The sequence below is a fragment of the Eucyclogobius newberryi genome, unplaced genomic scaffold (genome assembly GCF_026437365.1).
Source record: "Eucyclogobius newberryi isolate DKJ021-1_F unplaced genomic scaffold, fEucNew1.0.hap1 SCAF_2, whole genome shotgun sequence".
Lineage (NCBI taxonomy): Eukaryota > Metazoa > Chordata > Actinopteri > Gobiiformes > Gobiidae > Eucyclogobius > Eucyclogobius newberryi.
Genome location: NW_027315834.1, coordinates 11,134,869 through 11,161,483, shown reverse-complemented (window position 1 = coordinate 11,161,483; position 26,615 = coordinate 11,134,869). Strand labels below are relative to the sequence as shown.

Sequence of the window (26,615 nt, the reverse complement as noted above, 5' to 3'; positions counted from 1 at the left end):
AACTCAAACTGTGGCTAAAATCAAACCAGATTCCTTGTATTGTATTAATCTTATATTTGTATGTTGTATTGTTTTATACCTGCCTTAGGACTGCAGATCAAATTACTTTTATAACTATAATCAGATTTACATTTATTCAACAAGTTCATTCATGTTCATTATTCTTATTAAATACATGAATAAACAAATGTGTTTTGCATTTATTAAAGATTGACATGACACAAAACGACACACAAGGAAACTGAATATAATTAAATACTGCTTAACTCCATTATGTAACAGAATTGATGATTATGTTTTATATTTCTTCTCATTTGATAAAAACATCTGCATATTGGCCAAATTATATTATGTTAATTAATAACTGAAAAGTTAATAACAAAATAAATACCCAAACCAAAAACAATACAGAAAATGTTGAGGACGTTATTCCACCTCTAAATGAGCAAAATGTAACTCGCTGTCAATTAAACCAGACTTTTTATCTTAACACTTCTTTATAATTCTCTTAAATATCAGACCTTTACAACATGATACATGTATATTTATAGATGGATATAACAATCCATCATTATACTTTATGTAAACAGACTATTTCAAGCCGAATTATTCCGAAAGTCCACGCTGACTGTACTCCGTCTTTCACACAGTCTGCTGTCGACGTGCTCGCTCCCGACGCCAAAGCCTCACGGCGATGACGTCACAAAAGTGGGAGGTGCTATACCAGTATTCAGGAAGTAATGCGGAACTAAAAAACTTTTTTGGAGCCATGCGCCAATGAGCAGCTCCATAGGTTTCAATGGCTGCCATCTTGGCTTCCGGGGGCTTGGTAGGACCTCACTGAAGGCCCAAGCCCCAGGCAGGTCACTTGTTGCAGCAGAGGCATCGTATCTAATCACATGTTTGTCTGTGTGTGAACGAGAGCAGCTGATGAGAACAACACACCAGGAACCGGGATAAGAAATGTCAAACTTATCTCATGTCAGTGATGCTTTTATACAACAGCTACGGTGTAATAAAAACATCACGTGCTAATCCTGAAATCAATCACACAAAATACAAAAACTGAACAAATAATCGTTTTCATGATTTTGTTTCTTTTCTTGGTAGATGTCTTTTTGTAATACATTTAAAATGTATTTTTATTCCTGATTTTGCTCCTTGGTCCTGTTCTGTCTTTAATGTGTTTTACCCGTGGTAATTTGCTCCGCTGCCAGTAGATGGAGTGTATCCAGATGAGCGAAAGCGTAGAAAGTGTCAGAAGATACAATATTTTACGTTTTAAAACATGAGATACCAAAGCAGAGAGCATGTTTAAAGGCTAATAACAATACAAATAAAGCATAATATGTTATTCTGTTTGTGGCGTTTTATGTACGTCTGTTATCAAAGGTCGGGCTGAGGTCACGGCCGGCCCACTCCACATATGGCGGGGCTTATACAACCCAGTGGCCCTGAAGCTCACACAGGCGTCGGGAATATAAGGCTCGCGGTGCATTCGCGGTCGTCCGCTCAGACATGGATCCTCTCAGGACTTTACCGGCGCTGCTCCTGGCTCTGCTCCCGGCTCTGCTCCTGGCTTTGGGGACGGCCTCCGCAGCCTCCGTAAGTCCACGTCCTGGAACAAGTCCTTGGATTGGTGTTGGTTTTATTATTGTCATTTCTTTGTAAATAACAGAATGTGTGTGTTTTTAAATGTTTTCTTTGTCTGTTTGCGTAGAATCGTGAACAGCTTTGTTGTGAAATGCCCAATCTTTAATAACAATGTCACAATCAAGAATGTGTTTTTCAATACAAAATATAATCAGTTTATGTGGTCATATAATAGATCCTGACCATGTAAAACTATTCAGGAAGGTCAAAATATATCAGATTTGATATGCAAAAAGGTAGTGCATACTACAATGTATGGTTTATCTACTCATGTGACATGTGAAATATCATTTAAAACTAGTGATGTCAATTGACATGAACATACAACACATTACTGAGTGTCAAAAGTCATCATCATCGAGTTATTGATGGTGGTTACATGTTCTGGGACAATGGCTTTTAGTTGTCACCAAAATAAATGTTCAGGTTCAACAGGTGGCTTAGCATCTGTTCAGATTGGAAAATGGCCTGAACTAAAAGTCATCTTAAAACAAGAGCTGCTTTTAGTGAAAGTGACGAGTTCCATCTAAATTCAAATGATTGACTACTTTAGTTGTGTCCTTGGGCAAACACTAAAACACGAATAATGTGAGTGAGAGGTGGTGAGACGGATTCTATTTACAATGGCTATTTCTATCATTGATAATAATATAATATGCATTAAAACATTGATTTACTTTAAACACACACAAGTCATAATTCATGTCACAAATAACAACAACAACAACAACAACAACAACAACAACAACACAAAAGCAGTCGCAAAGTCATCGCTCAGTAAAAATAAAAGGTGCTTTTCAAGTTTATGTGTTCAATAAATAATGTAAAATGTCCATTTTCATGTTATGTGTTAAAAACTAATAATTCAATAAACTAAAAGAAAAATACATCCAACTTTACACTTTTTTATATTCTTTTTAAATGAGGATAAATCAGGCTTGAACAATATTTTGAATAGAGTAGAGATTACATATTGCTGAATAAGTGTTAAAAGTGTGTGTGTGTGTGTGTGTGTGCGTGTGTGTATGTGTGTGTGTGTGTATGTGTGTGTGTGTGTGTGTGTGTGCGTGTGTGTGTGTGTGTGTGCGTGTGTGTGTATGTGCGTGTTTGTGCTTGTATTTGCGTGTGTATATGCGTGCGTGTGTGTGCGTGCGTGTGTGTGTATGTGCGTGTGTGTGTGTATGTGCGTGCGTGTGTGTGCATGTGTGTATGTGTGCATGTGCGTGTGTGTGCGTGTGTATGTGCGTGTGTATGTGCGTGTGTGTATGTGCGTGTGTGTATGTGCGTGCGTGTGTGTGCATGTGTGTATGTGTGCATGTGCGTGTGTGTGTGTGTGTGCGTGCGTGCATGTGTGTATGTGTGTGCGTGCGTGAGTGTGTGTATGTGCGTGCGTGTGTGTGCATGTGCGTGTGTGTGCGTGTGTATGTGCGTGTGTGTGTGTATGTGCGTGCGTGTATGTGTGTGCGTGCGTGCGTGCGTGCGTGCGTGTGTGTGTGTGTGCGTGCGTGAGTGTGTGTGTGCGTGCGTGTGTGTTTGTGTGTGCGTGCGTGTGTGTGTTCAGTTAGGCGTGGTGCAGACTGAAGGGGGCAGTGTGCAGGGTCTGAACATCCCAGTGGGCCTGTTCCGCTCTGTCGAGGTGTTCAAAGGAATCCCCTTCGCCGCTAAACCCGGACTGTTCCAGAAACCTGAGCCTCACCCCGGCTGGAGCGGTCAGTGTGCTTCTCTTGTGGAACACTTTAAAAACACATTTTTTCAACTGATCCCACATGGGAAGAGATAAGCTTTTTAAGTGTCTTCTATTTTAGTAGTGGTTTTAAATGTTCTAATTTTTGTTGTCTGTTCGGGCTGTCAGTAACAATAGTTTTTGTTGTAGACTAACTTTTTAAATACATTATCACCCAAGATAAGATAAGCTAAGATGAGCCTTTATTTGTCCCACAATGGGGAAATTCCAGTGTTGCAACACAAAGTAGGCACAGAAGTAAAGAATTATAAAAACAGTAGAAAAGCACAATAGAAACGCTCTTATAAAACTCTTATAAAAAACCTCTTGAACTTTTAATACAAATGTATAATAACAATAGTAACACTCTTATTTAAAGCTGTTATGGACAGAGGATATTGCACCAAGATAATTGACATTATGTCAAAGTATTGCGCATGAATATGAAGCTGAATGACACATGTTCAGAGCTAACAGCGAGGGTGGATCAGTCTCTCACTGAAGCTACTCTCCAGAGCGGACAGAGTGTCCTGCAGGGGGTGAGACTCATGGTCCAGCATAGATGTGAGTTTAGGACCCTTCTGTCCCCCACCTCCAGTCCAGAGCGCAGCCCAGGACGGAGCTGGACTTCTTAATGACTTTGTCCAGTCTCTTCCTCTCCCTCTCTGTGATGCTGCTGCTCCAGCAGGCCACACCTACAGGAGCTGATGCCACCACAGAGTCATAGAAGGTCTTCAGGAGTGGCCCTGTCACTCCAAAAGACCTAAGTCTCCTCAGGAGGTAGAGCCGACTCTGGCTCTTCCTGTACAGTGTGTCTGAGAGGAAGCGTTGCAACGAGCTCAAGCGCCGGAAGTGATCGAAATATTGAGACATATTAAGATAGAATATATTTACAAATAAAGCATATTACCCAGATAGCAAAAGACGTTGATTCAACGTTGATTTATGGTCAGATTGGTTATTTTTGGTTGACGTTGAAAAATCAACTGTGATTCAACGTTGAATCACAGTTGAAATACCAATGGTTGAAAGAAGGTTGTTAATTCAACATTGTTTTAACCTTGTATTTTAGGGTTAAAATGCCAACATTGATTCAATGTTGTTTCAATGTACATCGACCTGATCATTCTGCAGGTGCAAAAAGAGCGGGAAATCTTAGTCTCACGAGCCTCTTGGCAGTGTCACGCTGCCTGTGCCTCAGTCTAACTCAGACACACAAGAACCACGTCTACAGCACTTGTCTCCAGGAGAACAGCAGTGACACACATGGTGAGTCATCATGATATTTGTATTATTGAGAAGTGAATAGAAATCCCACACAATCATTCGGCTAAAATATTTTGTAAACGCAAGTTTTTATTGTTAACCTTGATTGTCTTGTTAGCTAGCGTCTGTTAGCTGCAGCAGCTAACATGTGCAAGCATTTAGCTTAACTGCTAGAAAAATGTATTTGTACAACATCAGATAATCATAATCTGTACTTGGGATAAAATATGGGTTGAATAGGCACAGAGTGGACCAATCTATGTGTGTTATGTGGACATGGGGAGTAAACTCGGGGTTGTGCGCCCGCCCTCAGGGGCCGACCATGGGGCTGACCTGCCTCACGGGGTGCGATGTGGTGGCCCTCAGGGGCCAACCATGAGGCCGACCTGCTTCACAAGGAGCGATGTGGGGACAGGAGCCTCGAGATACGGCAGAGCTTCTGTCTGTGTCTATGGGTCTGGCGGAGAGAACAGCTCATAGAGCAGGTTACCATTACTGTATTGTTTTCTGAAAGTACAAGTACCCTATGCTGGTAGTAATGACAGGGATAGAACAGTCCTGTGATGTAGTTTACCATTTATATTTTATTGCATTATGTTCTCTAGTTGATTTGGCATAATGTTTACTTTTAAAAATGTATGAATTGCCTAAAGTAAAGACCAAATATTGGAAATGTAATGATTAATTTGGCTTTAAAACAAACATTTTATTTTTCTCATCAATATGATTTATTTCTATGCTATTCTAACTTAAATCCATTCATACAACAGTGTAAACAAACGACATGCAAGTTTCTAGGTGAAACTTTTGTGTGGCTTGTTTCTTGAGCTCTGCAGCTGTAAAACCAGTTGTGCTTTGTATTTTTTATTTCCTCATTACTCTGCCATACTTATGATGGTTCTGTTTATTTAGTGGGTAATTATGTTTTATTGTTTATAGATGTACATCAATTAAATTCATTTTGTTACACCTGAAAATGTTTCAGAATAATTATTGCATGTACATTACTAATTTAACTTTCTTCCACTTTCAGGCCATGGAAATCCCCTTTACATTGAATCAAAAGAGGAATCAGAACCTCAAAGCAAAAGAAAATGTGCAAAGCCTCTTGACCTTTGCCCCCTGACATGACCATTCCAGGTATGTTGTTGTGTCAGTGTTACTGCTGTAATACTGTGTTCCTTTAAATAAATGTATTATTTGTTATTTGAGTGATGCACATATCCACATTCAAATACTGGTAAGTTTTCCCTCAGATACTTAAATTTAGTCTCAAATAAAATGCATTCCTCCATTAAAACATGTCATTATTCCCATAGTAACTGAGAGCTCAGGCTGAACAGCAAAGGCGTGTCACTACAGTGGGAATGGTGAGTCTCTACTTCTTTCTTGGAGAAGGAAATCATGTGTTTCTTTATTTTCTTTTGTTAAGATTTATCAAAAAGTATTTTTTTTCTTGCCCCATATTTTTAACATTTAACATTATTTCAAAGTCTTATTATATAGGGTACATTGTGTATTTTAGAGCCACAGCTATTGATTATTTACTTCTAACAAGTAATCGAGTAATTGGATGATTTTGCTTACATTCCGTAAAACATAAAATCATATTAAATCTCTATTTTCATTTTTTTATAAAAGTTATAGTTTATAGAGATAAATAACAAAGAAGGAACTTCTATGTAAAAAATTAATTGCACGTACGTCTTCTAAACCGCATCATCTATCTATAGACAGAAACGCCAATCAAAATGTCCATGCTGAGTCGGTCTGATACATTTCTGTCTCTTTGATATCATTTATTAAATTACATTATATCAAAAGATGTTTTCTTAAGGGAATGTTGAGTCCATGGAAAGTAATGCCTCTGTTTTCCATTTAAACCTGTCCACACAAGTGGGGAAAAAAGATTGTAAGTTTGGCAAGGAGCAGCCTGTAATCCTGGTTTAGGTCTGCTTTAGTCCTGGTTTAGGTCTGCTTTAGTCCTGGTTTAGGTCTGCTTTAGTCCTGGTTTAGGTCTGCTTTAGTCCTGGTTTAGGTCTGCTTAAGTCCTGGTTTAGGTCTGCTTGAGTCCTGGTTTAGGTCTGCTTTAGTCCTGGTTTAGGTCTGCTTTAGTCCTGGTTTAGGTCTGCTTAAGTCCTGGTTTAGGTCTGCTTGAGTCCTGGTTTAGGTCTGCTTTAGTCCTGGTTTAGGTCTGCTTTAGTCCTGGTTTAGGTCTGCTTTAGTCCTGGTTTAGGTCTGTTTTAGTCCTGGTTTAGGACTGCTTAAGTCCTGGTTTAGGTCTGCTTAAGTCCTGGTTTAGGTCTGCTTTAGTCCTGGTTTAGGTCTGCTTTAGTCCTGATTTAGGTCTGCTTTAGTCCTGGTTTAGGTCTGCTTGAGTCCTGGTTTAGGTCTGCTTTAGTCCTGGTTTAGGTCTGCTTTAGTCCTGGTTTAGGTCTGCTTAAGTCCTGGTTTAGGTCTGCTTGAGTCCTGGTTTAGGTCTGCTTTAGTCCTGGTTTAGGTCTGCTTAAGTCCTGGTTTAGGTCTGCTTAAGTCCTGGTTTAGGTCTGCTTTAGTCCTGGTTTAGGTCTGCTTTAGTCCTGATTTAGGTCTGCTTTAGTCCTGGTTTAGGTCTGCTTAAGTCCTGGTTTAGGTCTGCTTAAGTCCTGGTTTAGGTCTGCTTGAGTCCTGGTTTAGGTCTGCTTTAGTCCTGGTTTAGGTCTGTTTTAGTCCTGGTTTAGGACTGCTTAAGTCCTGGTTTAGGTCTGCTTAAGTCCTGGTTTAGGTCTGCTTTAGTCCTGGTTTAGGTCTGCTTGAGTCCTGGTTTAGGTCTGCTTTAGTCCTGGTTTAGGTCTGCTTAAGTCCTGGTTTAGGTCTGCTTGAGTCCTGGTTTAGGTCTGCTTTAGTCCTGGTTTAGGTCTGCTTAAGTCCTGGTTTAGGTCTGCTTAAGTCCTGGTTTAGGTCTGCTTTAGTCCTGGTTTAGGTCTGCTTTAGTCCTGATTTAGGTCTGCTTTAGTCCTGGTTTAGGTCTGCTTAAGTCCTGGTTTAGGTCTGCTTAAGTCCTGGTTTAGGTCTGCTTTAGTCCTGGTTTAGGTCTGCTTTAGTCCTGGTTTAGGTCTGCTTAAGTCCTGGTTTAGGTCTGCTTTAGTCCTGGTTTAGGTCTGCTTAAGTCCTGGTTTAGGTCAGCTTTAGTCCTGGTTTAGGTCTGCTTTAGTCCTGGTTTAGGTCTGCTTGAGTCCTGGTTTAGGTCTGCTTTAGTCCTGGTTTAGGTCTGCTTTAGTCCTGGTTTAGGTCTGCTTAAGTCCTGGTTTAGGTCTGCTTTAGTCCTGGTTTAGGTCTGCTTTAGTCCTGGTTTAGGTCTGCTTAAGTCCTGGTTTAGGTCTGCTTTAGTCCTGGTTTAGGTCTGCTTGAGTCCTGGTTTAGGTCTGCTTAAGTCCTGGTTTAGGTCTGCTTAAGTCCTGGTTTAGGTCTGCTTTAGTCCTGGTTTAGGTCTGCTTGAGTCCTGGTTTAGGTCTGCTTTAGTCCTGGTTTAGGTCTGCTTTAGTCCTGGTTTAGATCTGCTTAAGTCCTGGTTTAGGTCTGCTTAAGTCCTGGTTTAGGGCTGCTTTAGTCCTGGTTTAGGTCTGCTTAAGTCCTGGTTTAGGTCTGCTTAAGTCCTGGTTTAGGGCTGCTTTAGTCCTGGTTTAGGTCTGCTTAAGTCCTGGTTTAGGTCTGCTTAAGTCTTGGTTTAGGTCTGCTTTAGTCCTGGTTTAGGTCTGCTTAAGTCCTGGTTTAGGTCTGCTTTAGTCCTGGTTTAGGTCTGCTTTAATCCTGGTTTAGGTCTGCTTGAGTCCTGGTTTAGGTCTGCTTAAGTCCTGGTTTAGGTCTGCTTAAGTCCTGGTTTAGGTCTGCTTGAGTCCTGGTTTAGGTCTGCTTAAGTCCTGGTTTAGGTCTACTTGAGTCCTGGTTTAGGTCTGCTTAAGTCCTGGTTTAGATCTGCTTGAGTCCTGGTTTAGGTCTGCTTGAGTCCTGGTTTAGGTCTGCTTGAGTCCTGGTTTAGGTCTGCTTGAGTCCTGGTTTAGGTCTGCTTGAGTCCTGGTTTAGATCTGCTTGAGTCCTGGTTTAGGTCTGCTTTAGTCCTGGTTTAGGTCTGCTTGAGTCCTGGTTTAGGTCTGCTTGAGTCCTGGTTTAGATCTGCTTGAGTCCTGGTTTAGGTCTACTTGAGTCCTGGTTTAGATCTGCTTAAGTCCTGGTTTAGGTCTGCTTAAGTCCTGGTTTAGGTCTGCTTGAGTCCTGGTTTAGATCTGCTTGAGTCCTGGTTTAGGTCTGCTTGAGTCCTGGTTTAGATCTGCTTGAGTCCTGGTTTAGATCTGCTTGAGTCCTGGTTTAGGTCTGCTTGAGTCCTGGTTTAGGTCTGCTTGAGTCCTGGTTTAGATCTGCTTGAGTCCTGGTTTAGGTCTGCTTAAGTCCTGGTTTAGGTCTGCTTAAGTCCTGGTTTAGGTCTGCTTTAGTCCTGGTTTAGGTCTACTTGAGTCCTGGTTTAGGTCTGCTTGAGTCCTGGTTTAGATCTGCTTGAGTCCTGGTTTAGATCTGCTTGAGTCCTGGTTTAGGTCTGCTTAAGTCCTGGTTTAGGTCTGCTTTAGTCCTGGTTTAGATCTGCTTAAGTCCTGGTTTAGGTCTGCTTTAGTCCTGGTTTAGGTCTACTTGAGTCCTGGTTTAGGTCTGCTTTAGTCCTGGTTTAGGTCTACTTGAGTCCTGGTTTAGGTCTACTTGAGTCCTGGTTTAGGTCTGCTTGAGTCCTGGTTTAGATCTGCTTGAGTCCTGGTTTAGATCTGCTTGAGTCCTGGTTTAGATCTGCTTGAGTCCTGGTTTAGGTCTGCTTGAGTCCTGGTTTAGATCTGCTTGAGTCCTGGTTTAGATCTGCTTGAGTCCTGGTTTAGGTCTGCTTGAGTCCTGGTTTAGGTCTGCTTGAGTCCTGGTTTAGGTCTGCTTAAGTCCTGGTTTAGGTCTGCTTGAGTCCTGGTTTAGGTCTACTTGAGTCCTGGTTTAGGTCTGCTTGAGTCCTGGTTTAGATCTGCTTGAGTCCTGGTTTAGGTCTGCTTAAGTCCTGGTTTAGGTCTGCTTGAGTCCTGGTTTAGGTCTGCTTGAGTCCTGGTTTAGATCTGCTTGAGTCCTGGTTTAGGTCTGCTTGAGTCCTGGTTTAGGTCTGCTTAAGTCCTGGTTTAGGTCTGCTTTAGTCCTGGTTTAGATCTAATCTAATGCAGGAGGAGAGGGCTGGACAGGCACAGATTCACAGAGGCGCAGATCTGATCAGTTTTTTTTGCTTTGCAGTTTTATCTGCATTTAGCAGTACAAATAATGTTTTTAGGTAACTTAAAATGCCTTTGTTATCCGCAATATATTTTCAAATCGTTGTCAAGTAAAATAACTAAATTCTAAAGGCTGGTTAAATGTGATTTACAACTTACACAAGATCTAAGTAAATGAAACATGAACAGATAATGAAATCCTCATGCAACAGGCCAAAACTCAATGCTTTAAGCCTTCATTTTGTGCTTCATAATATGTATTTTGTCATGGTAAAGCTCCAAAGAGAGCGAGAACCACCAGAACCAGTATTTTGATTTGTTCTGTTTTCCCTCCTCAGCGGCTGCACGTCAGTCTGAAAGCACATCGCCGGATCTTGTGTTCAGTAAAGTAGTGATGAAGTGACTGCGCTATGCACCAGACCACAAGGATGGTTTAAAAAGGAAAAACTTTAAAAAGGACTAGAGCTGGAAATTCTCAATTCTGTATCAACCTCACATCAACATTGATTCAACGTTGAATTAACGTTGAATCAATGTTGATACAGAATTAAAATTTCAACGTTGAAACAATGTTGAAAATTATTGTTGATCTGATGTTGTTTCAATGTACACATAGGCGTTAATATCAACGCTATTTCAATGCTGATCAACACGAGCAACATGTTAATTCGTTGATTCAACGTCATTTTGCTATCTGGGTACTTTTTATTATTATTATTATTATTATTATTAATAATAATAATAATACTATTATCATTCATATTAATATTATTATTATTTAAAATTATTGTTCTTTTTATTCTTTTTACATATTTATCTTTGTTTGATGTACGTTTTTTTTTGCTGTATGTTTAAAAATAAATAAATAGGGGGAAAAAAAGAAAACCAGGAATTGTCTAAAAAATCTTTTTAGACATTTTGATGCCACTGTCTTTATTTTCGTCTGTGTTTAAGAGTCTGTATAGTCCAGAAAATGAGTATGATTATAAAAAAAAAACAATTTAAAACATTTTGTCACGTTTAGTCTATTAATTGTTGCAACACTTTCTGATGATCATGTTGGAGTCATTTCAACCAGGAAATACTAAAAATATCAATACTGTTGGGCCCAAACAGATTTTCCATAGCCACAATGCTGCTTGCTCTTTAATAAACATGTTTTTACTCCTCAGCCACATTGAGCCCGATAAAAGCTCAGTTTTTCTTGTCTGCCGTCCACAGATATCCTCAAAGCCACAAAGTTTGCTCCCAGATGTTTGCAGATCAGCATACTGCAAACAGACACGTTCGGAAGTGAAGACTGTCTCTACCTCAACATCTGGGTCCCTCACGGCAGTAAAGGTGATGCTTTTTAAAAACAAAAGTGACATTTCGACTCACAAAATTATTGAAAATGTATATAACCATGTCAGCAAAATGATTTTATGATAATCTGGGAACAACAACTGAGTATGTGAGAAGATAAAAGCATTTGAAATATCCATCCATCCATCCATTTTCGACCGCTGCCCCCGGGGCCGGGTTGCGGGGGGCGGCAGTCTAATCAGGGACACCCAAACTTCCCCTCTCCCCAGACACTTCCTCTAACTCCTCCGGGGGGATCCCGAGGCATTCCCAGGCCAGCCGAGAGACATAGTCTCTCCAGCGTGTCCTGGGTCTTCCCCGGGGTCTCTTCCCGGTGGGACATGCCCGGAACACCTCCCCAGGGAGGCGCCCAGGAGGCCTCCAGAACAGATGCCCGAGCCACCTCAGCTGGCTCCTCTCGATGTGGAGGAGCAGCGGCTCTACTCCGAGCTCCCCCCGTGTGGCCGAGCTCCTCACCTTATCTTTAAGGAAGTGCCCAGCCACACGGCGGAGGAAACTCATTTCGACCGCTTGTATCCGCGATCTTGTCCTTTCGGTCATTACCCAAAGCTCATGACCATAGGTGAGGGTAGGAACGTAGACCGACCGGTAAATCGAGAGCTTTGCCTTTCGACTCAGCTCCTTCTTCACCACAACGGTCCGCCTGTCAATCTCACGCTCCATCCTTCCCTCACTCGTGAACAAGACCCCGAGATACTTGAACTCCTCCACTTGGGGCAAGGACACCCCACCCACCTGGAGAGGGCAAGCACCTTTTTCCGGTCGAGAACCATGGCCTCGGATTTTGAGGTGCTGATTCTCATCCCAGCCGCTTCACACTCAGCTGCAAACCGTCCCAGTGCATGTTGCAGGTCCGGGTTGATGAAGCCATCAGGACAACATCGTCTGTGAACAGCAGAGATGAGATCCTGTGGTCCCCAAACCCTCCGACCCCTGACTGCGCCTAGAAATTCTGTCCATAAAAACTATGAACAGAACCGGTGACAAAGGGCAGCCCTGGCGGAGTCCAACATGCACTGGGAACAGGTCTGACTTACTGCTGGCAATGCGAACACAGCTCCTGCTCCGGTCATACAGGGACCGGACAGCCCTGAGCAAAGGGCCCCGGACCCCGTACTCCCGGAGCACCCCCCAAAGGACACCCCGAGGGACACGGTCGAAAGCCTTCTCCAGATCCACAAAGCACATGTGGACTGGTTGGGCAAACTCCCATGAACCCTCGAGCACCCGATGAAGGGTATAGAGCTGGTCCAGTGTTCCACGACCGGGACGAAAACCACTCTGCTCCTCCTGAATCCGAGGTTCGACTATCGGTCGGATTCTCCTCTGCCACCGAGGAGTTTGCGAACAACCTCAGTGACTTCAGCTTGGGTGATGGATGAGTCAGCCCCTGAGTCCCCGGTCTCTGCTTCCTCTTCAGAAGACGTGACTGAGGGATTAAGGAGATTCTCAAAGTATTCCTTCCACCGTCCGACAACATCCCCAGTCGAGGTTAGCAGGTCTCCACCCGCACCGTAAACTGTGTTGATGAGGCACTGCTTCCCCCTCCTGAGGCGCCGGATGGTTTGCCAGAATTTCTTTGGGGCCGACCAATAGTCCTCCTCCATGGCCTCCCCGAACTCCTCCCAGGCCCGGGTTTTTGCCTCTGCGTCAGCACGAGCTGCGGCCCGCTTGGCCTGCCGATACCTGTCAATGACCTCAGGAGACCCACAAGCCAGAGTGGCCTGATAAGCCTCCTTCTTCAGTCTGACGGCATCCCTTACTTCCGGTGTCCACCACCGGGTTCGGGGGTTGCCGCCACGACAGGCACCGGAGACCTTGCGACCACAGCTCCGAGCAGCCGCATCAACAATGGAGGCGGAGAACATGGTCCACTCGGACTCAATGTCCCCAGCCTCCCCCGGGATATGGGAGAAGCTCTCCCGGAGGTGCGAGTTGAATACCCTTCTGACAGAGGGCTCCGCAAGACGTTCCCAACAGACCCTCACAATGCGCTTGGGTCTGCCAAGTCTGTCCGGCTTCCACCTCCGCCAGCGGATCCAACTCATCACCAGGTGGTGATCGGTTGACAACTCTGCCCCTCTCTTCACCCGAGTGTCCAAGACACGCGGCCGGAGGTCCGATGACACGACAACAAAGTCGATCATTGACCTCCGGCCTAGGGTGTCCTGGTGCCATGTGCACTGATGGACACCCTTGTGCTTGAACATGGTGTTCATTATGGACAATAGTACAGAAGTCCAATAACTGAACACCGCTCGGGTTCAAATCGGGGAAGCCGTTTTTCCCGATCACCCCTCTCCAGGTGTCACTGTCATTGCCCACGTGGGCGTTGAAGTCCCCCAGTAGAACAACGGAGTACCCGGCCGGTGCACTATCCAGTACCCCTCCCAAGGACTCCAAGAAGGCCAGGTACTCTGAACTGCTGTTCGGCCCATAGGCCGCCACAACAGTGAGAGACCTGTCCCCCACCCGAAGGCGAAGGGACGCGACCCTCTCGTCCACCGGGTTGAACTCCAACACGTGGCGGCTGAGTTGAGGGGCTATACGCAAGCCCACACCAGCCCGCCGCCTCTCCCCACGGGCAACACCAGAGAAGTGGAGCGTCTAGCCCCTCTCGAGGAGATGGGTTCTAGAGCCCAAACTGTGCGTGGAGGTGGAGGACTATATCTAGTCGGTATCGCTCAACCTCCGCACAAGCTCAGGCTCTTTCCCTCCCAGCGAGGTGACATTCCATGTCCCCAGAGTTAGTCTCTGTGTCTGGAGATCTGGTCGCCGAGGCCCCTGCCGTCGACTGCCGCCCAGATCTCTTTGCACCGGCCCCTTATGGATCCTCCTGCGGGTGGGGGGTCCACGGGAGGGCGGCCCCACGTCGGTCTTTTGGGCTGTGCCCGGCCGGGCCCCGTGGGGTAAGACCCGGCCACCAGGCGCTCACCATCGAGCACCCATCCCAGGCCTGGCTCCAGGATGGGGCCCCGGTGACGCCAATCCGGGCGACGTAAACGGCCTTATTCTTTTACTCATCATAGGGGGCTTCTGAACCGATCTTTGTCTGACCCGTCACCTAGGACCTGTTTGCCTTGGGAGACCCTACCAGGGGCTTGAAGCCCCCGACAACATAGCTCCTGGGATCATTCGGGCACTCAAACCCCTCCACCACGTTAAGGCGTCAGTTCAAGGAGAGGCATTTGAAATATTTTGCAGAAATTCATTATTGACATATTTCCTTAAATCAAAGCAACTGAAATACAAAACCATGTATGTATATGAATAATTTCGGTAATCTATACATTGTAGAAGATATGTTTACCACCATGAAATAAATGTGATTATCAGAAACATCCGGTGACATGAGCTATCAATGATCAATGGATTTTTGTGTTTGGAAGACAAAGAAATGAAATATATATTTTTTCTTTAATTTTTGTCTTTGTCACAAAAATCAGAGAAATCAGATAACGCCCATAAGATGTAACTGTTCACATTCATTTGAGTAAAACCATCACTCTTCTTCTTGCTCCAGTGTCGTCAGACCTCCCTGTGATGATCTGGTTGTATGGCGGGGGCTTCATTGTGGGCGGCTCCATGGGTGCTAACTTCCTCAATAATTACCTGTACAGCGGGCAGGAGCTGGCTGACCGCGGCGGCGTCATTGTAGTCAGTGTGGCCTACAGAGTGGGCGTGCTGGGCTTCCTCAGCACTGGAGACTCTGCTCTACCTGGTACATAGACAAACATCTGCAGATATCAGGGAAACATGGGCCTGATGGTGTTTTTCACATCTCCCAGGAAACTACGGTCTGTGGGACCAGCAGGCGGCCATCGCCTGGGTGCACAGGAACATCCGCTCGTTTGGTGGAGACCCCAACAACATCACCCTCTTTGGAGAGTCTGCAGGGGGCGCTAGTGTCAACTTCCAGGTCTGAGAAACACATACTAAATAAACTCTTTTCATTTCTGTTTTTAGGTCAAATGACAATAAAATGGCAATTAATTTACTAAAGTAAATGTTTACCAAACTAAATGTTCTGTGTTTGTGTGTCTTCTTACTAATGACCATACCATACCTGCTTGTCAATGCTTGATCTCATTAGATCTCAGAAGCTAAGCAGCATTAGGCCTGCTTAGTCACTATAAGACGCTTTGGGATGAGATCTGATTGGCTGTACAAGCGCGGGCCTCCAAGCTGTTCTAAAGCTGTGCTCATGTCCTAAAAAGTTATGCATTCCAGTAATGTGCCAAAGGGTTTTTTAGAGCTTGGAAGTTTTGAAAATTAGCTTTCTGAGCATTCAGTCATTAGCATTAAAAATGCTTCTTCACTTGTGACACAAAACCTGTAGTGATGGTGTGTTTGTCCCGACCCAGATCCTGTCGCCTCACAACAGAGGGATGATCCGCAGAGCCGTCTCTCAGAGCGGAGTGGCCTTCTGTCCCTGGGCCTTCAAGACAAACCCCCGGGACGTGGTTGTGCAGGTGAGGAGCTGAGCTGCTCAGGAGCTTCTCAGGAGCTGAGAGTCTCAGGAGCTGAGCTGCTCAGGAGCTTCTCAGAGCTGAGCTGCTCAGGAGCTTCTCAGGAGCTGAGCTGCTCAAGAGCTGCTCAAGAGCTGAACTGCTGAGGAGCTGAGCTGGTGCAGTGAGAGGTTCTGTTGTGTCTCCAGGTGGCAGAGAAGGTTGGCTGTCCCACTGACCACACTATGACCGACTGCCTGAAGACCATCGATGCAGGAAATCTGACCATGGCTGGACCCAAGATCAAACTAGGAAACCCTGACCGTGAGCCACTCTTTATCCACAGCCTCACAAAGACATGTTGCCATCATCTTTGAAATTAAAATGCTATAACTAGATATTTAAAGTTTCTGAAAATGGGGTACCTAAAATGACTGTGGACCTCTACAGTTTACTCTAGAGTTTTTGCCCTCATTTGGATGAATTATTATTTAGAACTACTTAATCCCTGGTTTTGTCTCATTTTAGGTCTGGCCCAATTAAAGACCTGAGTCCGGGTTTAGATCTGGTGCGACTCAGAAAGCCAAAATATTGTCTTTTTTGGTTCAAGCCACTGGCCTAGAATGTTCCACAGTACGGCATTACATCTATTTAACAGGAATTAAAATGTTGAATACAATTGTTAGCATAACATATAGTAACTCATGTGTTTTGATTTAAAAACACAATTGCTAACTTACGCTTTCTTCAAAATAAGATAATAACGATTATAAAAGCTACAAAACAACTGATTTTAGGGCTGCAACAATTGATTTAGAAGTTGACTTTTTAAAATATATTATCAACCAAATACATGTTAAAATATGATGATTGAGATAATTGAAGGCTTCTAGATAGAGAACATTAACATATAAAGCATATTATTAATAAAAATCTCAATATGCTTATAATTTTTTGACACTATGATTTTAATAATGCCTTCTTTGTTATAAAACCCTTTTTAACGAGTTTTAGAGTTTGAACTCCAGATAACGATTACAATGATCAAAATATTTCTTACAGTTCACTAGTCACAATAAGTGAATTCATTGTTGCAGCCCTAATGGTGATTAATCTTGACCTGCATGTTGTGTGTTTCTATCAGAGCCTGGAGTGATGAGTCTGCTCCTGACGCCTGTGGTGGACGGAGACTTCCTGCCGGACCATCCCTCGAAGCTCTTCCACAACGCAGCCGAAGTGGACTATCTGCTCGGGGTCAACAACATGGACGGACACATATTCACCTCCCTAGATGTCCCTTCACTCGAAAATAACCAGGACACTCCCATGTAAGCACTGTCTAAGTTCAATACACATAATACACAAATACATATATAATAATAATGAATATGACATTTTAGTGTTGCCATTATTATGAGAAGAAACATCACAATTTAATGATTACTCACATTTTATCTAGTACATTTAACTTAAGTAACTTTTAAAACATGGAATTGGTAAATAAATTAACAAATGGTTTTATAAAATTATTTTAGTAGATTTAGTAAAATTGTTACAAATCATTACAGATTATTTTTAGGAAAGACTTTTGCAAACTGTATAATATTATCCAGTTAGCCTAAACCAGTTAATAGATTTACCATATCATGTTTTAAAAGTTGCTTTAATAAAATAATTTACCAATTCATGGCGTAAATTGTCTTTTGATAAAAATATAAGCTATATATAAATCCCTTTTAGATGCATTTATCCCAGGCCCCGCTTACCCTGTTTCCAGTGACATTATAGATTTATAAAACCCTGATTTTAAAATGTCATGAGTATTACAGGCTGAATTTGCTTCAACTGTTTATTTTTTTCATTACTCATGTTTGTGACAGGTGTGACTGTGTATAATGTGTAAACTCCTTGCAGTGAGGACCTAAGAAGGCTCCTGGAGGCCTACACAAAGGACAAGGGCCCGGCGGCTCTGGACTTGGCGTTTGCAGAGTACACTTCAGGGTGGGGCCCCTCACCAAACCAGGAAACCATCAAGAGGACGGTTGTTGACATCGGGACCGACTACCTCTTCCTGGTGCCGATCCAGACTGCTGCGTACCTGCACGCTACCACGGCAACGTAAGACATGTGTACCTGCACGCTACCACGGCAACGTAAGACATGTGTACCTGCATGCCACCACGGCAACGTAAGACATGTGTACCTGCACGCTACCACGGCAACGTAAGACATGTGTACCTGCATGCCACCACGGCAACGTAAGACATGTGTACCTGCACGCTACCATGGCAACGTAAGACACACACAGTATGATTTGAGTGTATATGACTGTTCTCTGTTCTGTTCTTCTGAAACTATTACTTAATTTGGTTGTGTAGAACCTGTTGGTAAATATTTATGATAGTTTAGAAGAAATTTGGAAAAATAAAGCTTGAGATGCAAAACAAAAGGTGTTCAAGAGTATGTTTAAAGGACAATAACAAATAAATAATGCATAATATTTTTCCTTTGTAGGAGATGCTTACTAGTGAAAGCTCTGTAATGTTATTCATGTCCTCCCACTTATGAAGGTTGTTATCGATTAGAGAATTCTATCAAGATTTCAAACATGACACACTGCATAAGTGTGGGTATGTTTGTTGTCATATTTTAAGAGTAATTTGGGGCACCAGCCATTGATTAGGCATTTAACAATTCTATAATCAAATATCTAAATGAATTTGTTTATTAAAGATGAATTTTGCTCGTTAAACTGAATGTTTGTGAGAACGTAACCGTAAACATTGACCCTTTTTTCTGGAAATGAATGAACACTTTACCAAATGTGTTTTTTTAAGATTTATTGGCCAAATTATTAAACAGTTAAAATGAATAGGGAATATTCAAATGAGTCGATAACAGAGAAGGACGCTAGACATGATTCTTCTAGATCTATCTAGTTGTGTGTTAATGTTGATTCTATATCATTTCATCAGCCAGATTGTGAAGTACATGCGTTTTTCCTACGACCAGAAGCAGGAGCTGTGATCCTGAGGAGATGGGCCTGTGCGTGTCCGTGTCACCTCTAGGGTTCACTAGTGTTCACTCGGGTGCTGCAGCTCGGTCCACTCTCTGGCCAGGGCACAGACAGGACAGTATCAGGCTCAAGAAGCACTGGATCAGGTTCAGTGATCTGCGTTTTCCTTGATAGAAAGGATAGAAAGGGCCGTCGCTTCGACGGGCGTGTCTCTCTGGAATGTTCTTTGTTTTGTAGGTAAGCTTAGCAAAGCTAGACCAGAGATGAGCCATTCTCTTCAAATTCCTCCTCGAAGATCTCCAATGAAACTGAGTTGGTCTTCTCTCCTCTCTCTGACTGACCCCTGCGGGGGTTGGGTTTTGGTGCCATTGTTCAACCAGTCATTACGCATGCTGAGTCAGAACTGATCAGAGAAAACGATCCAGAATAATGCAGCCATTGTTTAGCATTAACATTACGCCACATTGTTCCAAAGGTAAAGTTATTCTTAAGATGAGTTATAAATGAGTTAAATGAACATGTAGAACATAATAACATCTGTCTGCAGATCAGTCTGCAATCAGAGGATTGTTTACTAAAACCGCTTAGTCTTTTTAGCGTTTTAGCTTTTATCTTGGGAATGAAAATGGCTCTGTGAGTTCATTTTAATCCAAAAGCAGTAGTTCAATGGAAAACATTTTTTCCAACATTCAAAGCGCAAAGTCTCTGCTCCTGCAGAGACATCATAAATCTCCGCATGGGGGTTGTACATGGTACAACCTTACGCCCTGCATTCCTGTCACTATGGCAACGTTCGGAGGATGTCTGCGATTCGCTACACCTTTAATGACTCATTTTCAAATGGGAGCTTTAATGGGTTTCAGTACCTGTTTTAGACCAACGCTAAGCTAAAATGCCTGGTACTTAAGAGTAAAAAGTGATGCTCACCGATTTTTGAGAACTATTTAAGTGTAAAATTGTGATCTTGATAAATAATGGTGCTCTTTATTGATCATTAGATCAACACTTTTCCTTATAAACCCTAATGTTGTTTTCTCAAAGCTGGGAAATAAAACCATTAGCCATTTCAGAAGGTCTAAACCCAAAAGAAAACAGTTTAGTGCAGCTGTCCTCAAACATAGTGAGGTAAAAATGTATCAAAAAGTACAGATACATTTAAAAAATAAATTATAATACTTTCAATTACTTTTGATTTGTTAATTTCCACCACTGCTTGTTTTATTTGGGCAAAAGTGTAACGTTCTCCTGTGTGATGTCTCTTCACAGGTCTGGCCGTACTTTCTCCTACCTCTTGTCAGAGCCCAGTATGTTGGCGGGACCAGGGAAGCCTTACCATGACTGGGTGGGCTCGGACCACATGGACGACCTGCAGTTTGTGTTTGGGAAGCCCTTCAGGACCCCCATAGCCTATGCCGACAGACACCGCGACCTGTCCGCCTATATGATGCACTACTGGACCAACTTCGCCAGGACTGGGTGAGACTTGGGTTGCTGTCTTTGACTAGGCTAACCTTCAGTGGTGGAAGAAGCACGCCACAAGTACAGAAACAAGACCAAAAGTAAAAGTATCATAATCAAAATATCAACCTGACGTGAATATGACAGGTTTTTTATTATCAATTTGTTTGGTGGGATTGAACTTGTGGTAAATATTTATCATAGTTTTGCATCAGGCAAGTGGCAGTAAAAAAAAGGAAGTAGAGCTAAGGTCTAAAACAGAAGACCCCGTGATGTCATCAAATGGCGACACCCAAACCTCCAGGGAGCAAGATGGCATTCCATTCAAGTCAATGGGGCATGCTCGCTACTGCATGTCGCCACTTTAGCCTTTGACGGCAAGCGGTAGTTGTGTGGCCCGGAAGTAGCATCAAGTGACGTGACTTGAGTAACACGTGACCGCTCTGACCAATCAGAGCAAGAGCTGCTAGAAAAAAAACATTTTTTTAAGAAAACTGAAGGGTTTTGAACAGGAAAAAAAGTGAATTACCTTATAATCGCCAGAAAACCCGACTTTTGTTAAAGCTGTAGATGCCCTGTCAGCCGAACACAAGCAGTTTGTTCTTACAGTGCGCTCTATGGAAAAAATGCTTTGTGGGTTGCAGAGGAATTTTTTGCTGCAGTACCAATGGACTGGCCACTGAGGCCGACTCACGACAGCTTTAAGCTAGCAATACCTTATCCAGATATTTGACGTCACGAGTTGAAATTTTGTGAAATCCAAATGGGATCAATCAGCTGAAGCAGCCGCTGAAACTCCCATATGTTATTATAATTATAATCAAAAGCTTATTTATTTATTTACTAGGCAATGGTTTGATCCTTTTTCACATGGCATTGAACAGTCTGAAACTACCTTCTGTTTTTATCTTTTTGTATTTCCTCCAACCTTTTTCTGTGGCTAAAATACCTGATGATTGTCTTAATTAAGTTGCTAGTTGACTATTCGTCCAGTTCGATGTAATTGATGAGTGTATAGAAAACAAAGAAAAATTTCAAACACTTTGAAGTTGTTGTTTGTCTTTACAGCAGACTTTTAGCTCTGTCTCTGTTGCAGCTATCAACTCTCATTGATCATCCAGACGAGGCGCAGCTAAACGCGAATGTGCCTACTCTGAACATGCTAAAAATCACCCCTCAACCAAAAACATTTAATGGAGTAGAAAGTACAGATAGCTGCTTTCGGTTGTGAATTGAAAGTATAAAAAAATATAGAAATATTTAAGAAAAATACAGAAAAAACATTATAATCATAGTCGTATATTGATAAACATAATTTTCATCTCGGCTATATAGACTCTAAAACTCAAATGAATACTTTTTTTATAATAAAAAACAATAAATAATCTCTGATTTTCATCAATAAAACACACTATTTGTAAATATTCTCTATCTGCAAGCCTTCAGTCTCTATATTTTAACCTTTATTTGGTTGATGCAGCCCCCTAACCTCAACCCCCCCTTAAACCTGCGACGAGCTAGTCCCTGTCCACTCATAGTCAGTGGGATAGGCTCCAGCTGACCGCAACCCCTAACGGGAACAAGGAGTAGTTAGTCTGACTTGTCGACTAACTGAGAAATGTATTGCTGACTAGACGACTACTAAAACAAGTGTAGTTATTCAGTTAAGTTTATAAGTATATTTATGGGTGCAGTTGGTCCGTTGATACATTAAGGTTGGTTACACAGATTGCATAGTGTGTAGTTAAAAAGTATGAATAATGAATGTTGTTGTTGCCCAGAGTAGACACATAATTATGGTTCATGCACTTCTTTGCATTACCAATGTTCAAAAAGTTCCATAAGGCACTAACTTCTGGAGTATTTTTATAGGCCATTTCCAAAAAACTAAACGGCTAGTTTTGGTTGTCTTAGAAATAAGCTTCACTTTCTGCTCCATTTCTTATGGGGAATTAGCCAAGTCTCAATTGAAATAAATAAATAATTACTGAACACAAAGCGGAGAGTGAGTTAAAGATGGATAATCACAGGCAGCACGATAAGACCTTTACGTACCATGTAAATACTTCAAGCGGGGACATCTATGTGTTTGTAAAAGTAAGTGTTTTGTCTCTAGGCTAATGCTAACGTAATCAATAATGTTAAAATAACACAATAAACAGAAAGTCTTTGAGACAAAAATACTTATTTTTAAAGCACGTAGGTTTCCTCGGGTGACATATTTACATGGTACATAAAAGTCTGACCTTGTATGTCGGTGTGATCCCTCATTCGTCCAGGCGTGTTCCATAGTAGAAAAAGCTTCAGTTGTAGTCATCTGGACTCAGTTTGAAAAAAAAAAGTAGACGTTTCGACTCTCATCCAAGAGTCATTGTCAATAACAGAATTTAGGTCGAGAACTCCGATATTAATACTGTTCTGTGGTAAGACCCGCCCATTGGGAGGAGCCTTCCTGAAGTAGAAAGAGTTGTTGGTTTCAACAGAAACTCCCCCCTTGTATCTACCGAGCTAACCTATTCAGAATCTTAATGGGCTGTCAAAACCTCTTTGTCTTAGTGAGACCCTGGCTCAACCACCCTGAGTACCTGAATTCCCTGGTCCTTTACCTTTCCAGGGGTTCAGTAACCCATTATAGATAACAGGAAGATTAAACCTAAGCCCTCCATTTCTGTTTAAAGAAGGTCTTTCTTTTTTAACAAAAATAGCTTCCTTGACTCCTCTTTCAAACCATCTTTTCTCCCTGCTTAAAACCTTCACCTCACCGTCTTCAAACGAGTGATTAGAGGCATCTTGAAGCCTCTAAACAGAACAGTATTAATATCGGAGTTCTCGACCTAAATTCTGTTATTGACAATGACTCTTGGATGAGAGTCGAAACGTCTACTTTTTTTTTCAAACTGAGTCCAGATGACTACAACTGAAGCTTTTTCTACTATCTGACCTTGTATCTAAAAAAATGCATTGTTTGGTAGATTAAACTTGTCTTGTTACTGACTAGATGATTGCATTATATTTCCTTGAAATCTGCATCCATAAAAGAAAGAGCACATTTAAGAAATTATTTTTGTTTGTTGACAGAGACCCTAACGTGGGCCCCTCGGCGGTGCCTGTGACCTGGCCACAGATGGACATGTTTTCAAAGAGGTATCTGAACATCACGTCTGACATGAACGACAACTCCACCGCTCAGAAGATGAGGCTGCGTTTTGTCCAGCTCTGGAGCCAAAATATCCCCAGTCCGTCAGAGACCTTCTCATAGACCCTCCCAGAGACCCTCTCACAGACGCTCTCATAGCCCTTTTAATTGACCCTTTCATAGACCTTCTCATAGATTTTCCCATAGACACTCCCAAAGACCCTCTGTAGACCCTCTTGTGCACCCCCTCATAGACCCCTTTATAGACCCTCCTATAAAGGATGCTTCTGTTAATGGTGGTCTGTATACCCATACACAGAGTCTGGTTGACTTCACCCAAACATAAAACATGTTTTCTTTACAAATAAAATCTAAATCATACCTGAATAATGCTTTTTCTTTATAAAGTCGATCCCAGCAATTCACAAAAAGACAAGTAAACAAGAAACTACTTCCGGTTTATTGTCAGCTTTTCTGCATTTATTTCACTTCTCTGCTTGTCCCAGTCTGCTCCAAAATGAAACGTGGCCATAGACTCTCCAAAAGACCCTCCTATATTATGTTTGTTAAAATTATAACAATAGACGTTGTGTACCCAGGTATTAGTAATACCCAGGTTTTAAATCCCTCTACACACTGGTTACATCACCTGGAAGAGCCTTGAGCTATAACTTTCACTTCATCTTGTTTCTCCCAGAAATGTTATAGATAATATTGAATGGAAACCAGTTTGTGTAAATGAAATAGTGATGAAAATCAGCAAACAAATAAAATAAATAACCTATTGACAAAATAAGTATAAGAAAGAATCTTCAGAATTTGGTCAAGGCAAAACCTCCGCTTACTCCTTTATTATATACGCAATTATATTAAACTGTTAATTACACTAAAAAGTAATTTAGTAAATCTGGATTTGTTCAAGGCTACTTTTTTCCAATAATCCTATACAAAATTAAGAGGAATAAGCAAATAACAGAAACAATATCAAACCAAGGTTTTAATTGCGAGACAAAGACTCTTGAACATTAAAATAACCAAGTTTAAATTCACAGTTCTGCCAGTATCTTTTAATCTCAAGTACCAAAAATGTTGGGGAATTATTTATTTGTTTATATGCTTATTCAAATCAAGTCAAGTTTATATATAAAGCAGATTTAAAAACACCACAATGGCCGAAAGTGCTGTACAAAGGCAATATAAAATGCAATAAAACATACAAGACTTGTAACAACAAGATAAAGTAACACAAATGTTCTGTTCAGCTTTTGTTAAAGGCCGTGGCTGGAGAGCCGCGGCGCGGTCAAATAGCCGCGCAGTTTCAGGGACCGCGGCATTTCCCCTTATAGCCTCATGGCTAACCCTAACCTTAACCTTAACCCTAACCCTAACCTTAACCTTAACCCGTCGCGGTCTAAAACGGCGCTAAAATGCGGTCAAATAGCGGCGCAGTTTCAGGAGCCGCGGCGCGCGGCCGGCACAAAAATAACATGGCAGTTTCGGCCGCGCGCCGCGGCTCTGCAGACACTCCCTTTGTGAAAAGCCTGTGCAAATGTCCAGAGGAAGACTTCTGTAAAAGCGCAGTCCCCTCAGGTTTTTAACTGTGACTTCGGAGCATCCAAGGTCAGATTTGCTGATCTCAATGCTCTACTAGAAGCACGGATAGACAAAATCTCTGAAAGAAAAGGATGAGCCAGCCCATTCAAACATTTCAAAACCATCAACAATATCTTAAATCTTATCAATCCAGAAGCTGACAGGAGCCAGTGCATAGAGGCGGAGAGGACACAGGAGAACGCAGGAGAAATCTGATCATACCAGACGAGTTTTTGCATTTACTAGATCACCAAATACCACCATTTCTGTCTTTGAATCATCCATCCATCTTCTACCGCTTTTTCCGGGGCCGGGTCGCAGGAGCAGCAGTCTAACCAGGGACTCCCAGACTCCCAGACTTCCTTCTCCCCAGCCTCCCCAGGGAGGCGCCCAGGAGGCATCCGGAACAGATGCCCGAGCCACCTTAGCTCACTCCTCTCGACGTGAAGGAGCAGCGGCTCTACTCTGAGCTCCCCCTGTGTGGTCGAGCTCTTCACCTTATCTCTAAGGGAGCGCCCAGCCACCCGGCGGAAGAAACTCATTTCGACCGCTTGTTTCCGCGATCTTGTCCTTTCGGTCATTACCCAAAGCTCATGACCATAGGTGAGGGTAGGAACGTAGACCGACCGGTAAATCGAGAGCTTTGCCTTTCGACTCAGCTCCTTCTTTACCACAACGGTCCGATGCAGCGACTGCATCACTGCAGCCGCTGCACCGATCCGCCTGTCGATCTCACGCTTCATCCTTCCCTCACTCGTGAACAAGACCCCGAGATACTTGAACTCCTCCACTTGGGGCAAGGACTCCCCACCCACCTGGAGAGGCCACCTTTTTCCGGTCGAGAACCATGGCCTCAAATTTGGAGGTGCTAATTCTCATCCCAGCCGCTTCACACTCGGCTGCAAAGCTTCCCAGTGCATGTTTCAGGTCTGGGTTTGATGGAGCCATCAGGACAACATCGTCTGCAAACAGCAGAGATGAGATCCTGTGGTCCCCAAACCGGACACCCTCCGACCCCTGACTGCGCCTAGAAATTCTGTCCATAAAAACTATGAACAGAACCGGTGACAAAGGGCAGCCCTGGCGGAGTCCAACATGCACTGGGAACAGGTCTGACTTACTGCCGGCAATGAACACAGCTCCTGCTCCGGTCATACAGGGACCGGACAGCCCTGAGCAAAGGGCCCCGGACCCCGTACTCCCGGAGCACCCCCCAAAGGACACCCTGAGGGACACGGTCGAATGCCTTCTCCAGATCCACAGAGCACATGTGGACTGGTTGGGCAAACTCCCATGAACCCTCGAGCACCCGATGGAGAGTATAGAGGTGGTCCAGTGTTCCACCACCAGGACGAAAACACTCTGCTCCAGCTGAATCCTGTGGAACCCCACAACTACGTTGGGCCATGTCTGAACTACAGGGGGCTAATTGAACAAAGAACAACCTATCTCCAGATATGACCTGAACCATTTTAGGGCGACACCTTGGTTAAATCAGATATCAATGAAAACTATTGAAACCAATACTGTACTGAGATAAAATAAATCAAATGTCTACCTTAGACTTAAGGACATCTTAACTAATAATGAATACAACTAGATAAGTAGATTGCTATTAGATCATATATTTAGAGCTAAACCGCTAAAGCACATGTGTTAAATACAAGGCCAGCGGGCCACATCCGGCCCG

The 26,615-nt window shown here is 43.0% G+C and overlaps 1 protein-coding gene across 1 annotated transcript; it reads left to right on the top strand.

Annotated features, from left to right (window-relative positions):
- The first annotated feature begins 1,456 nt into the window (after window positions 1–1,456).
- On the top strand, window positions 1,457–23,646 carry LOC140367136 (bile salt-activated lipase-like). Its single transcript, XM_072453484.1, has 11 exons — window positions 1,457–1,605; window positions 3,215–3,362; window positions 11,131–11,250; window positions 14,798–14,995; window positions 15,063–15,193; window positions 15,639–15,746; window positions 15,932–16,046; window positions 16,867–17,050; window positions 17,637–17,840; window positions 20,005–20,214; window positions 23,275–23,646. Exons 1-11 carry the CDS (start codon window positions 1,519–1,521, stop codon window positions 23,453–23,455), a joined length of 1,686 nt encoding a protein of 561 aa, XP_072309585.1. The 5' UTR covers window positions 1,457–1,518; the 3' UTR covers window positions 23,456–23,646.
- The last annotated feature ends 2,969 nt before the right edge of the window (window positions 23,647–26,615 follow it).